The following is a 15,713-nucleotide window of genomic DNA, read 5'->3' as shown; positions in this document are numbered from 1 at the left end:
TTTGTCTAGCTTTTGTTAAAACTCAGAAAAAAACAATGATGTACTTGGATAATACAAGGATTAAAAATGTTTTATATAAAATATTCTAAACGTATTTTATATAAAATATTTTAAACATGAGTATAAATATAAATATATAATTAGTTACAATACCTTTTGTTTTTGGATTGGTGATAATTTTAAGGACTGGTCACCGGAATTCAATTTCATCACATGTGTCTGCAAAGAATGAGATCTCAGAATGAATATAACTAGTAAGGAAAGGTTGCACAATGACATCGTATCAACATTTTCAAAAAACTTTTTCATTGGAGAATCTTAGACTATTTTTCAAGCCTCATGCTTGCCAATTACATTGCTAGTTAAATGAAAGCTATAGTTTCTGTAAAGGAACTCAAATCTTCACACTATTTCAAAGGAAATATGCAGTGTAACATTTAAAAAGGTTCCTGTGTATCCTTACCAGTCTCATTCGTTAAGGAAGATAGGTAAATGTTTGTCTTTAGGTTAGGCTTCTAAATGTTATATGAACTTAGTCTATTGCTTTTATTTAGCTGATAACTTTTGAGTCAAAAAGCACTTTAAAAATCCCTGAGCTAGAAATTAAACTACTGATTTTAAACTTAGTATTTATCAATTTTCTCATTGTGTTGTCACTAGATGATACACATCTAACAAGTAAACGCCTTCATACATGTTAAAAATGTGAAAGCACCCCAACAAGTAGAGGAAAATTTAACAGAAACTTATACCTATGGCATGGCCTCTTTGGAGCATACATTTCGTAAATAAGCTTATTTAATTAAAAAATTAATAAAATCGTAGATTCTTATGTTCAGACAATTATTAATACTATGTGGGCTGCAGATTTTCACTACCTGAAGGTTAGTGCTTTGTTTCTGTTCTCATATACATAAGCATATTGCATCAACTGGCACTTCCTCTTTAAAACAGTTGCCAAATGAATCATTTCTCCAGTGAAGGAAAGGGATCAGGTAATTTGCCTTTTCAGGTCATCTGGTTCTTGGCTGAAAGGACAGTGAGTTGCTCCTCTGAAGAGCAGAGGAGGCAAAAGGAGACCTGAACAAGAGAAATGACTAGGCAGCACCATCTTCCATCATAACTGTTGCTTTTCCAGCTACCAACACTCTAAGGGACAATCAGACTTCTTCAGAAAAAGGCTTCTGAGAAAATGCTGGATCTTGCAGTGAAGAACTGTTGAGCCCACGAATAAGCAAAGCAGCGTTGTAATCAAAAACTGTAATCAGAGTAAGTTTTCTTTTAAATTTACAACTGCTATTTCAATTATGACATTACTAGTAAGTTAAAACCTGAAGAAGCGGTGCTATTTGATTAAATCAGGAATGCACACAGCTTTTGAGAAGTGTGAGAAGGGCAAAGCACAGCACCATCATGGCATATGACCACTGTAATACTACTGCATAGCCAGGTTGAGAAGAAGTCTGTATGATTATTCAAACTCATATCTTTTATACCCACTCCTTCATTTATTTCTTACAAAGAGCAAGTGGTAAGCAGCTTATATGTCTATATTGGAGACTATGGAGACTGAAAGCTACATGCCTTCTCTTAGTGCCCACAAGCACATTTTATATCCGCTTCCCACCCAGTGTGAAGTTGTGGTTACAAATTGAACACTTTACTACCTTAGCATCCCAGCCTTCCGCTTAACATCCAGTTTGATTCCACAGCCTTGAAAGCACATGTTCAAAGAAACACTATAGCAGATTCTTTCATTGTAATCTGATGCCTTTATCTTTGCCTCAGCAAGAAAAATATAAAAGGCAAGGCAATGAAGAATGCTACTAGGTGGGCAAGAATAGTGAGATTCTTGCCAACCTTTCCAATATACTATAAATGAGTAGAATATACTCTCTGCAGTGGATAGCTAACTGCTTATGCTTTAACCACCATATTCTTTTTCAAGACAATGGGCATGGATAGTTCTGGTTTCTGACTTCCAGAACTTTATCGTCAACATGCCATTAAAGGCTTTTCCTGCTCAAACACTTGTCAACAAAATATGTTTCCACAATTCAGAAAAATTTAAACATCTATGCTGTAACAGCTTACTTTCATTTAAAGTCATGAAGATCAATTGGTTTTGTTTTTTTATTTTGACAAGTTTACCTGACAGATGTTTTTCAAATCTACTGTTTCATTCTGATGTTTTGAAACTGGCTCATAATGGATACAAAAATAAAAAGGGGAAAGAAGTCTATCATATAAAGGGTGCGACGTTATGTCTCGGTAAATTAATTAAAGCCATGTTGTTCATCACATCTGAAAACAATTTTTTCTTGTAAACAAAATTTTCTAAGTTTATATGGTATGCACAGATTGTTAAATTACTAAGTACTTGTTAAGTACAAACAAATTCCTGTAAAATGTGCAATCCCCCCAGTACAACTGACAAGATATCTTGAGCTGAGTCCACAGTGATTTGCACATTTGTTTACATTCCACTGAAGGAAAACAAAAACTCTCTTTCTGCTGCACTGGGTTAAGGTCGGGATATGCCCTACCTGCTGAGAGAAGAAAATGTTTTGGGAAGATGCACAAGTGATAAGGTGAACAGTTTTTAAATAAGAAAAATATCACAGAAATCACAGAAATCACAGAATTTCTAGGTTGGAAGAGACCTCAAGATCATCGAGTCCAACCTCTGACCTAACACTAACAGTCCCCCCTAAACCATATCCCTAAGCTCTACATCTAAACGTCTTTTGAAGACTTCCAGGGATGGTGACTCCACCACCTCCCTGGGCAGCCCGTTCCAGCGCCTAACAACCCTTTCAGTAAAGAAATTCTTCCTAACATCTAACCTAAAACTCCCCTGGCGTAACTTTAGCCCATTCCCCCTCGTCCTGTCACCAGGCACATGGGAGAACATATCTGGGAACATGCTTGAGGATCACCAAATAATCAAACTGTCTCCATTTTGGTCTTCCCTCTAATATGTTCCACCTATACTAAAAAAGCTCTCTGAGGAACAGAGATCTGTTTCTCTTCCTGCAGTTCTCTCTCCTGGAAATCATCAAGAGGAAGAAGTTCAGAGATAGAAATCACTATGGGGTATCCAGTGCTCTTCTCCTTTTCTTTCTGATATCCAGAGCAGAGTGTTGGGAGGGGTTGTGGTAACAACTGCTTCAATGTCATAATAAAATATCACTTGGAAAAGGAAAATAAATGTTTTCATTGTATAACGATGACATGAAATGTATGCTTGTTTAATAGTATGTCATTACTTCTTCATGCCACATATAAGTTCTGTGCTACACAAAAGTTCTGTACTAAAACTTGAAACGTGACTTATCTGCATTGTCCCCCTGCACAAAAGCAACAACTCACAGATTCATTAGTGGAATATATTACCATGTTTAGGATGTCAGTTGTATCTCCAAGGTTTCTGTCTTTATTTTCATTATCTGAATCTTCTGCAGAGCCTTCACCAGGTTCATCTTTTTGACGATTCTTTTCTTCAAGGTAAACAAATATCTTTTGAGTAAGTGATATATATCAAGCAGTACAAGAGAGATCTTGTAAAAAAGAGATTACTGGTATTTTACTGACATTGGGCTGAAGTTCTGAGATTCCTCATCCTCCCAACCTAAGACACAGCAGAAACACTTCTACCTCATTTTGATCAGTATTAACATTAATGGTAGCTCAAAAATCTAGCCTCAGTGCACTGCCAATCTCTGACCATTTTTGCAGGCTTTCAAAGAATAAATGTTACATGGAACAAAGCTTTTTTTTTTCTTTTTGGACAATCTCTCAATAATAGTGTAGCAATTAGAGTAAATTATCTGCAGTCATATTACCTACATTGCACATTATCTGTGTAGATGATGGAGAGTGAGTTTAGTAACTCCAACACAGCATTATGAACATGTACCTACATTCTCAGGTTCATTAGGTGTATTACTAGTTTCTTATGGCACAAAATCCTAGGTTTTGGACCTCAAAAGACTCTAAATGCACTTCAGATTTCACTGCAATGCTTTCCTGGACATGCTAGTAACTCTACTAATAATCATTTTAATTTTAGCTGAATTAATTACTGTTAAATTGGATTTGACTGTCCAATCAATCTGAACTAATTTTTACATGAAACACTGCATTCTGCACTCTTCAGCATTTCTTCTTCCAGGAAATTGCACACCCCAAGGAACTCAGATAATTCCAGTACTGCTCTAGAGAACCTGTGCACAAGTCCAGCACAATATCCATCACTGTTACCCAGGTTTTGGCACTAGCTAGGATATTCCAAGTCCTTATTATCTTAGACCACAAAAAGTGAACAGTACATTCCATTTCCAAAGGAGGAAGAAAGTTTCTGTATGAATTAGCATACCTCTTTTCTTATCCAAGGTCTCTGTTAAACCTCCCTGAGTCTTTAAGATGTTTCCTAATCACTTTTTCTCTGTAATTCTTTTTCATCATGACAACAGAGAAAGTGGTTACTGATCTTTTTATAAAGTTGTATTCCTATAAGCTTGTATTTCTATAAGCACAGGAACCACAATCTGAGCATTGTTTTTCCTTCACACATCCCTTCTCTAAATCTTTATGCACATTTTCCAAACATGAACCAAGTTTGAGGTCATTTCTTGTACATATTTCTCAACTTCTGTGTCTGTATTCTGCCAAACACTCATTAATTCTCAGAAAAGAGTAACAAAATGTGGTGACAATTCACCTTTTTCATGATGCCTCTCCTCCACAGGCACAGCTTTAGGATGACTTGTTGCAGAAAAACAGAGCGGGGTGGTGTTGCTAGACACGCGCAATGAAGATTTTAAGAAGTGATCTCCCAGTGGAGGCAGAGTTCGTGTCATTCGAATCATCTGTTCTGGTGACCTTTCCTTTAGAACATTAAAAAAAAAAAAAAAAACATATATTGAGAAAATCCCTAAGATAAGGGTAGAAAAATTAAACATAAGTAACCTCCCATACATAAGAATGATGTTTTCATTCATTTAATGATGCACCGTTCTAACTTTGTTATACAAGTATAAACTTGATTTCTTGAACATACTGATTATTTGTAGTCCTGAAAATTGGAGAGATGTATAATGGGATATTTGAGATGGTTTCTACACAATAATCTCAAGCAGTCTTAAAATATAGAAAAAGAAGAAAGAGAACTTTGATTTTTATTTAAAATAAAAATACTTGTTTTTCAATTGCATTGAGGTATTTGATCCACAGCATCACTACATTTTTACAAAATAAAGGAAAGTGTTCTGTTGTGGTTTTGTGATTGAGCTGGATTTCAGGCAGGAAAGTGAGATGACCATCTCACTGTGCTGCTCAAGGAAAACACATGCAATATGTAGCTGGAAATAAAGGAGAAGAAACACTGTTGCAAGTAGCAAGAGGATCTTAAGATTGTTTTAAGACAATAATGAGAGATTCTCTTTGAAAATGTATAAACTATAAACTTGCTCAATTTATCCAAGGACTCAGAGGAAACATCAAAAGGAATCAGATTCTTTCTTATTTAATTGTATTTCTAAGATATTTTGAAAAATGCAAAGGAATAGAATACATATTTTAGAATTAAAAAAATACAAGCCCAATTGGAGTGTTTTTCATACGCATAAACAAGCAAAATCTGGCCAATAGCTATGTTTTTACCTAGATCAATTTTGGGAAGAGGGTGGATATTCATTCTTCTTTTTACACATTAAAATTAAACACATATTTGAATGAGATACATTTGTCTGCTGAGTATATGCTGCTACTTCAGTTTAAAAAGTGACTGTTTCCCACAAAAAGTACAGCAACTCTCAACAACTCTCAATTTACCCTCTCTCGACGTCGCATTCGTGCTGATGTTAGTTGTAAGGTGTTTGTTACTAGTGACTCTCCACTCACGTTAGAGATAGTAGCAATCAAACGGCTCTCATATAAATCTTCTAAGAGTATTTCTTCAGATTCTTTAGGTCTCGGAGTAGCAAAAACAAGCATGTGACAACCACCACAAGCCACCTACAGCAGCAAAACAAAGTTCTGATTATTTCATTTGCAAGAATCTAAACAAAGATCTCATCCCCAGGGACTTAGATCATAAGAAAACCAAAACAAAAGTAAGTGATAATAAGTTACTTCAAATCTAGTTGCTTTAGTTAAATAAAAGTACATAATTATGATTATTAATGACTAATGATCTATGTTCATTTTTCCTCACTAACATACAACATATTTGTATTCAACAACACATTAGATAAGGCTAAGAAACTACTGATAACGAAAAAAAAATAAAAGGTATTTCCACTGATTTTCAAAGGACTGTTGCTAATTATTTTAAAGGACTGTTTATGCTATTTATTTTAAAGGACTGTTGCTAATTATTTTCCGTGAGCCAAATGTAGGCAACAGATAACTACAGTAATATAAACCCAGGCATTTTATTACAATATCCACAAAATGTAATGTAAAGTCCTACAACCTCCAATAGACAAGGTATTATTGCTGGAAGATCAGTGGTTTCCCTTTTAAAAAAGTTTAAAAGCTGTACCATTTCTAACAAAACTTTATTAAACTCTATGTCCTGTAAACAAACAGCACTGAAAGCCATGTACTTAAGTCTCAAATTTTGCTCAACCTCTAGTAATGTTTGCATTTTTGATGTTGGCAATTCTGTTATGTTTATTTCTTAAAAACCCCAGGAAATATATACGAATAATGCTCTTAAAAAGAAAAGAGTACTTCTCTTTTCTCATCCCATATGGATTGCAAAAAAAAATAAAAATAATAATAATAAAAATCTGAAGATTTTACAAATATCCCACTGTACAAATAATCATTAAAATTAATTAGATATTTAAATAGATATCATTCTGGTGTTTTCAGAGAAGATTTAGTGTCCTTCCCAGCCTCCCCCGCCCCGACTGCCAAAACCAAAAAGAAACTAGTATTTTCTTTTATGACTACTACCGGCTTTACAGACTAAAACACTATAGCCCAGTGCTACTGAATAAAATCCCCCGAAACAGCCTATATGTGTAGTCCAAAGAAACACATTCCAAACTAAAGGTGTATGTGATAAGTGAAAACAATGTCCTTTTTGTGTTTCCCTTTGTGTTATCATGGAACCACAGAATGGTTGAGGTTGGAAGGGACCTCAGGAGGTAACCTACTTCATCGCCCTGCTCAAACAAGGGCCACCTAGAGGAGGTTGCCCAGGGCCCACGTCCTACAGCTCTTAAAGATCTCCAAGGCGGGAGTCCCCACAACCTCTCTGGGCCACCTATGCCAGTGCTCCATCACCCACACAGCACAGGAGTGCTTTCTGATGTTCAGAGGGATCCTCCTGTGTTCTAGTTTGTGCCCACTGCCTCTTATCCTGGCACTAGGCACCACTGAAAACGGCCTGGCTCCTTCCTCTTCACACCCTCCCTTCAGGTATTTATAGTCATTGATAAGGTTATTCCTGAGAATTCTCTTATCTAGGCTATCAACTAATTAAACGTTGCAGGAAAAATTCATTCTATAATGAGATTTCAGCTCTCACTAATAACATTTCATAAGAATCTAAACATCTTGATGTCTGAGAAGCATGACACAATGTTTTACCAAAAGGACTGTGAAACTCAAAAAATTAGAACACAGAGCGGGGTCAAACTGATTCGCAAAATTCTCTTCTCCGAGGCCCAACTTGCCGTGTCGCCCATCTCCAAAAGTAAACATGAGGCCATTCTCTGCATGTAGAAAAAAAAGATGTTATTAACAACAAAGATTCAACAGAAAAACAGGACAAAAACATTACGAACAAAGTAACAGGCCATGCAAGTAAGGAGTTTTTCTCTTCCCAAAGCAAAAACTGAACAATTATTTTTAGATTCTCAACAGATGAATATGATCTAAAAGTACGTATTTTTTCAGACAAAGGACTGGCTAAGATTAGAGTTAGTCTAGACATTTGGGGAAAAAAATGAAACAATAGGATTGAAACTGTGTAGCAAAAAAAAAAAAAAAAAGGCTTCTAAACAAGCATACTTGTTAGCAATACATGATTATGAGGTTACAATTCTCCAGGAGATGTTGTATACAAAACTATGCATGGTTGTGAATCTGAAATTCCTAATATTGAATCTGAATTTGTCACTAACTCCTTCACCTTTAGAAACCAGTACATTTGCAATGTCTTCTTCTACTACTCATTTTATAACAAAAGCTTTAGCAGCACAGAGAAACTACAAGTGCATTTCTGAATTTTTCACGTACATACCTGCTATTACAGCAGTGTGATTTTCCCCACATGTAACGTTATGTATTTTACGTCTCCTCAAGTGTTTCACAGACTTTGGTACTGAAGATTCAAAAACAAGAGTGCCATGTCCCAGCTGCCCATACTGGCCAAGTCCGAAAGTATATACATCTGTCTCTGAAAATGTACAGGCAAAGTTAACAATAAATATGCTGCTACAGGAAATTCTTTACTCAGAGGGTGGTGAGGCACTGGCACAGGCTGCCCAGAGAAGCTGTGGCTGCCCCATCCCTGGAGGTGCTCAAGGCCAGGCTGGATGGGGCTTTGGGCAGCCTGGGCTGGTGGGAGGTGTCCCTGCCCATGGCAGGGGGGTGGAACCAGGTGGCCTTGAAGGTTCCTTCCAAACCAACCCATTCAGTGATTCTATGATATATTATAACCTGCTTTCTATTAGCCGAATGAAAGCCAAATGACATCAGCGCCAAAAAAGCACTGTTTTATCAATTAAAAAAATACCACCTAAACAATTACATTTATCAGTTAATAACAAAATAAAGTAAAAAAGAGGCAACAATATGCAGGAAATAATTTTGAATGGTTCAGTATTGAATATTTTTAACATAACTGCAAATAATCCAGACCACATGCACACATAATATTAGCCAATGCAAAATGTTATGGGAGTTCATGCACCACAATTAACTCAAGACCACCATGTTTAGTGCATTTTCAAGTACCATAGTCTAATCTTAAATTCTGGTTACCTACATATACATTGTATGACCCCAAATGTAATAGAACAGACCTCTTTAAAACACAACTGATATGTGTGGAAGAAGACCCTGGAACAATAACAGAAGAGGTTTCAGTATTGTTTTTGGCTACCGAATCAACCCAGCATGAAATACAGAGAACATTATAACTATGTTATCTTGTTACAGAACAATAATCTTTCCACGTTTATATTTTTTCCATTTAATGGACTGTCTGTGCCAGGAAAAAGAATGTGATGTTCTCCAAGACAGTAATGATTGTTGGTGTGTCCATCCCTTGCACTCCATCACAACAGGAGATGATTGAGAAGCTTAGAAATCTTGATGAGGTGATGCATGAAAAGAGAAATTCAAAGACTGTGTATTTTTGGGAAGACATTCTTGTAATTTTACTTCCTGTGTGGTTTTGCTTGTTTGTTTTTATTTAGTTGTTCGTTTGTTTGTTCTGTTTTTTGTTGTTGTTGTTGTTTTTCTGCACGTAGGCAACAAAGGAAAAGCTAGAAAAATACTAACTGAAACTTGTAAAAACTTAATGAAAATCTGTGAAGGATTGGGAAGGACAAAAAAAAATATCCTACCTCAAGCAAACAGAACTGTGACTTGGGAGCAATATATCCTTACATCATTATTATGAACACAGTGCAGAGCATGCCTGCTCTTGCCACATGGATGCCATCACACCAAAAACTTCAGCATCTTCAAGAACAAGACAGGAATAGGCATTTACAGCTGAATGTGTGAAAAAAGAATCGAAGGAGAATCTTTCCTTTTTGAGCACTTTGAGTCAAGGACAGAAGGTCACTGGAATAGCCAAATAAGTGTCAGTGCCACAGAAGTAATTTATTCTGTGCAACTCTTTTGCTGTTGTTCTTGGACCAGCAACAAACCGCAGAAATATTAAAAACAAATTATGTTACTATTCACTCCAAACTAATCTTTCACTACCTTCAGGGAAAGAGAAAGCAGAGAATGGGCCAGATTTGATATTACCACCACAGTAGCACACTTACTGCTTCATACTGAACTCCAGTTTCAGAGGAACTATGATGAAATACTGCAACACTAAATATGGAAATTTTCTTTTTAGAAAACAGTTTGCCCTTTTTGCCCCTTTCAAAATTTTTCAATATGAAGATGTCACGAATTTGCATCACAAAAAAAAAAAAAAAAAAAAAAAAGAAAGAAAATGGTTTCACACTATTTCAGATTGGAGATGCAAAATACTCATCAAAGTCATTTTTCTACTAAATATAATAGCAAAGCTCCCTCTACTGGAAATTTCAGTGTAAGAAAGCACTGAGCATCTTTGGGGATCTTTAAACAATCAGAATTTTTCTGTGACGTTTTGACTTTCTGGATAAGAACCAATAAATGACCCCTGAAAGACACCTCACTGTAAGTGAACTGAAGAAGTTTAATCTTCATTTCAGTAAACAGCTTTCTCAGGATGGCTGATTCCATAAGTCCTATTTAAAAGTATGCTATTTGTCTTACTTCTTTGAAAACCAGAAGCTCTTGCAATTTTCAAAATATTTGTCTCTATCTGATTCACATAATTATTTTGAGTTAAGTTGGAGTGTTTTCGTATTATCTTTAATCTTGGGTTGCAATATGCAATGCCTTTTTCATAAAACAGGCAAGACCTCTAGAGGCATTGGTGTTTAGAGATGTTAATTTCAAAAGTACAGGATACTATTTTCTTCCCCCAGTGCTACTGTCAATGAGGAGAAGAGATCAATCCAAAACCAGTTTAGAGTACCTTCATAAGAAAAATGAATTTCTCTTCTGCCTCTATATACCACAGGCACCTAAATTTTGCTCCTCTTAAAATTTGCTTATTAGTCCATTATCAAGGTATAGAAAGGCAAAAATCTTGCACCGTTCTTAAAACGATTCATCTCTTGTGCAAAAGTGAGGCCTAGCCTGAGTAATAATTCCACTTAGCAGAAGTGGGGACAAACAGGAGTCTGTAGCAAAGCAATCTCACAGACTTTGTGAGAAAATGACAGAGCTGAACTCCATCCTGAACTTGAGTTTCCACCTTTACAAGCTTCTGGAGTACTTAAGAGCTCTTCAATCTCAATGACAGTTGTCACTATAAATTTAATAGTCCTAGGCAAAAATGTATATATATATATTTTAACACATGCTATTTGCTGAAAGAACTGAAGGAGCTTCAAGAGTCTCCAAGATCCGTGCATTCCTTGCTACACATTTAAGGCTACATACAAAGTTAAAAATGTGCAGAAGAATAACAAAAGCAGTTATGCTCAGAGATCTCCATATGTCTTCATTTCCCTTGAACATTATTACTATTTCTCTGCCAATGGGCTATTCAGTCTTACTATAGCTTTATTTTTGAACAGCTTATGCAGAAAAATGTTACCGTAAAAATCAGCTGTTGACATAATACTCAGTTTTACCACAGCTCATAATTGGATTTGGAGATTTCCGTATCAATAGTATGCAGACTTAAGAACTGTTTGAAAAATCTCGATAATCCTATACAGTTTGAACAGTCTCTCAGTTTTGTCATAAAAAGGTAGAGCTTTTTCATCCTTCTCATTCTCTTTCAAAAGGGTATCTTGACTTCCTTTTCTTTTTAAAAGACCTTGAGACAGAAGATAAAAAAAAACATCATTTTACATGCTAACAAACTAATGCGTTGTATTGTAATGTCAAGTGACCCATTCTCCAAGAACTGCTTCACTTCTTTCCTTTGAAGAGATATCTTTGCTTTCCCTCCCTTCAGAGAATAAAAGGAGGTAGTGTATCCTTTTATAGAGAGGATTACTCCCAGAAGATCTGTCATCATTTGAAAAAAATAAATAAATACTGAGGCCACTCCCAATCATCTGTTTCTTCTTCAGCTTCTAGATTCACAAGTTGCTTTCACGCTACTTTTTAAAAGGCTTTATTGAAAAAGTACACAAGTCAGAATTGCTGCGCTCTCATTTCTTTTCAAGGTGATGGTACCAACAGCTTCCATTTTTGGTAGGAAGCTTTTGCAAAAATCATGGATAACAGTTTTTTTAGTCTGAATGAAAGAAATCATCTGAAATGAGGATATGAGCTTCATGAACTGGCTGCTAAGACTGTTATGAAATGAGTAAGATTGTGCTGCTATAAAGAGAGAAAACTTTTGCAGCAACTGAATTTTAACTGTTCTTCTGTTTATTCTCTGGAACAAATGCAAATAGTAAAGGAAGAATTAACAATAAGAGTTGTATAGAAGATGGTTTCCAATTCCATATTAAAAACCTCTAAAACCTTGTATATTTAAAAAGTTTTAGTGTTTTTTTTTTCTTTTTCATTTTCTTTTCCTTTTTTTCCCCTTTACTACTGTTTTCAAGTAACAGTGGTATTTAATTTTTTGTTCTCTGGAAAAAAAAAAAAAGTTTCCCATTTTGGAATTTCAGACCACTAAATTAATTATTTTCCAGTCTAGGCTCTACCATTTACTCCAATACATTGCTGGAGAGATTCCAAACAGCAGTTTGATTTAATAACCCAGATAACAATGGTTCTTACCATGTAAAATTACCAATAGAGTAGATAAGACGGTCATAAGAAAGAAATCAAATGAAGTGCTTTGGAATAGACTAATTATGCATGAGAGTCAGGAAGAAACTTGTCTCATACTCAATAAAATAACTGGATTATGCTTTCTCCTAATTTGATGATCCCTAAGTAGAACTGATGACAAGAAATGAACAAAGATGTACAACAGTTTCTCCCTATGACATTTGCTCCTATCTTATTCCTATGTTAAATGAAATAGATGAAACAGAAGAATATACAATAACCAGACACTCACTCCTTACTGTTTAAGACTGAAATGACACACCCTGAAAAACTGGAAAGACCCTGGAAAGCTGAAAACTGTATCAGCATACATGGTGTTACTAAAGCTAAGCAGTACCCATTTGTACATGACATGAAATTCAGGATTTCTGCAAAATTGGAAGTTTAGGAATTTATTAATTTAAGAAACTGAGCTTAAAAGAGATATAAATGTTTCTGAGGCTCTTTGAAGCTGTATCCCTCTCCAGAATTTTGAATTTGTGGTCATACCACTTCATCTTGGGATGCAACACACACTCTAGTACATATTCCATGTTGACTTTATGGTGCAAAGCCTAAAATGCATGTATACTACACTCACTTTTTAAATGGCTTCAGAGGCCCTATATAGCTTGTTTCCCAAATACTTTTCACAAGTTTGAGTCAGAAAAATTTCTGTATGTCAACACCACTGACAATGCACCCTTCATTTTAGATATTCCTATTAACTTTACTCTTTTGTTCAAAGTGCCTGAGGTAGAATTTCATAGCTGTAGCCTATTTAATGACAGGATCATAGATTTAAGAATACCCCAAATTGGAAGGGAGCAACAAGGATCATCAAATCCAATCCATGGCTCCACACAGGACTACCTAAAAATAAACTGTATGCCTGAGAGCGTTGTCCAAATGCTTCTTGACCTCCAGTAGGCTCAGTGCCTTGACTGAGCAGAGCCTGAACCAGTTCCCAATCACCCTGTCACTGAAGAACCTTTTCCTAACATCCACCCTGAACCGCCCCTGACAGCCCCATGCCATTCCCTTGGGTCCTGTCGCTGGTCACCAGTGAGCAGAACTCAGTGCCTGCTCCTCCGCTCCCCTCGTGAGGGAGCTGCAAGCTGCTATGAAGTCACCCCTAAGCTGTCTCTTCTCTAGGCTGAACAAACTGAGTGACCTCAGCTGCTCCTGATACATCCTGCCCGCTAGACCCTTCACCATTTTTGTAGTCCTCCTTTGGACACTCTCTAATAGTTTTGTATCCTTTTTACACTGTGGTGCCCCAAACTGCACGCTGTACTTCAGGTGAGGCCGCAGCAGCACAGAGCAGAGCAGGATGATCCCTTCCTTTGACCGGCTGGCAGTGCTGTGCCTGATGCACCCCAGGGGATGGTTGGCCTTCCTGGCTGCCAGGACACACTGTTGACTTGTATTCAATTTGCCATCAACCAGAACCTCCAGATCCCTTTCCATAGGGCTGTGTTACAGCCTCTCATCCCCCAGTCTGTACATGTATCCAGGATTGCCTCATCCTGGGAGCAGAATCCTGTGCTTTGTCTTGTTAAACTTCATACAGCTGGTGTTTGCCCAGCCCTCTCACTTGTCAAAATCTCTTGGCAAGGCCCCTCTACTCTTCCCTGTTGAGGGAGTCAACACCTAATTTAGTATCATCTGCAAACTTACTTAGCATGTTTACTATTAGTTATTTGAGTCCCATGTCCAAATGATTAATAAAAACACTGAAGAGAACTGCCCCTAAAACAGAGTCTTTGGGAACCCCACTAGTGACTGTCTGTCCCCATTTAAATGTAACCTCAGTTATTATAGCCCTTTGAGTTCCAACTGTGTACCAATTGTTCACCCATCGTATTATATACTTGCCTAGCTGTATGCTGGATGTTTTGTCCACAAGGCCCCTCACTACAAGAAGGACATCGAGGCCCTGGAATGAGTCCAGAGAAGGGCTAGGAAGCTGGTGAAGGGCCTGGAGCACAAGTCCTGTGAGGATCAGCTGAGGGAACTGGGGGTGTATAGTCTGGAGGAGGCTCAGGGGAGACCTTACTGCTCTATCCAACAAAAAGGAAATTGTGGGGAGCTGGGGGTTGTCCTCTTCTTGCAAATAACTAGAGTTAGAACAAGAGGAAATGGCCTCAAGTTGCACCACACAACGTTTAGGTTGGAAATCAGAAGACACTTCTTCTCAGAAAGAGCTGTCAGGCATCGGAACGGGTTGCCCAGGGAGGTGGTGGAGTCCCTATCCCTGGGGGTGTTTAAGGAAAGATTGGACCTGGTGCTTAGGGATGTGGTTTAGTGGATGATATTAGTGGTATTGGTGGTAGGGGGATGGTTGGACCAGATGATCTTGGAGGTCTTAATGATTCTACGATTCTATAAGGATACTGTGAGAGACAGTATTGAAAGCTTTGCTAACATCTAAAAAGATTACATCATCTGGCTTCCCTTGGTCAGCTAGGTGGGTAACCTTGTCATAAAAGGAAATTGAATTAGTTAAACAGGACTTTCCCTTTGTGAACCTGTGTTGGCTATGACCAATGACTGCCCTGTCATTCAAATGTTATTCAGTAACTCCCAGAATAATCTCCTCCATAACTTTACTAGGCACTGAATAATAATAGCTGAATTACATTTAAAATCTTCTGTCTGACCTTTCACTCTTATCACAGCAACTATCAATCTTTAAGCATTTTTGTCAGAGGATATCGTTTTCTTTTTCTCTTGACCCAACTGGAACTACTGGCACTCAGCACTTTGATCATCAACTGACAGCTAAGCCAGCACTGAATTTCTTATGTGTCTTCTATTCCATCATCTGTTTCCATAGGCAAATAAATCTTACATAGCAAGACACTGATTTACTATGGTGTTTTTTTCTTCTTTTTTTTTTTTTGACATTTATAGTTCGCCTCTGTGTTCTACTTTTATCTCCTGTAAAATTTAACTCTAATGCAAATATCATCCAGGTCTACATCTTCCTACAAAAACTCTGCAGAAGTCATTTGTTTTAATGAAATTTTATCACATGAAATACCATTAAAACAAAATATCTTTTGGTTGGTTTGAGATTTATGGTCAAAAAAATCAATAATGATAATCTAATTCTTTCTGCTGAACTTCACTTT

The 15,713-nt window shown here is 36.9% G+C and overlaps 1 protein-coding gene across 1 annotated transcript in view; it reads right to left on the bottom strand.

Annotated features, from left to right (window-relative positions):
• The window catches only part of RPGR (retinitis pigmentosa GTPase regulator), a 53,779-nt gene that overhangs the window by 11,240 nt on the left and 26,826 nt on the right, over positions 1–15,713 (bottom strand). The window contains exons 8-13 of the mRNA XM_068686486.1: positions 8,261–8,416; positions 7,606–7,730; positions 5,836–6,018; positions 4,724–4,889; positions 3,397–3,500; positions 154–219 (exon numbers count right to left, since the gene is read on the bottom strand). Of these exons, the coding sequence (XP_068542587.1) occupies positions 154–219; positions 3,397–3,500; positions 4,724–4,889; positions 5,836–6,018; positions 7,606–7,730; positions 8,261–8,416 (800 nt within the window). The remainder of the gene's footprint in view (positions 1–153; positions 220–3,396; positions 3,501–4,723; positions 4,890–5,835; positions 6,019–7,605; positions 7,731–8,260; positions 8,417–15,713) is intronic.

This window comes from Anas acuta, chromosome 1 (assembly GCF_963932015.1).
Source record: "Anas acuta chromosome 1, bAnaAcu1.1, whole genome shotgun sequence".
Taxonomy (NCBI): Eukaryota; Metazoa; Chordata; class Aves; order Anseriformes; family Anatidae; genus Anas; species Anas acuta.
Note: the sequence above shows the minus strand (reverse complement) of the source record. Positions and strands in the feature narration are given on the sequence as shown.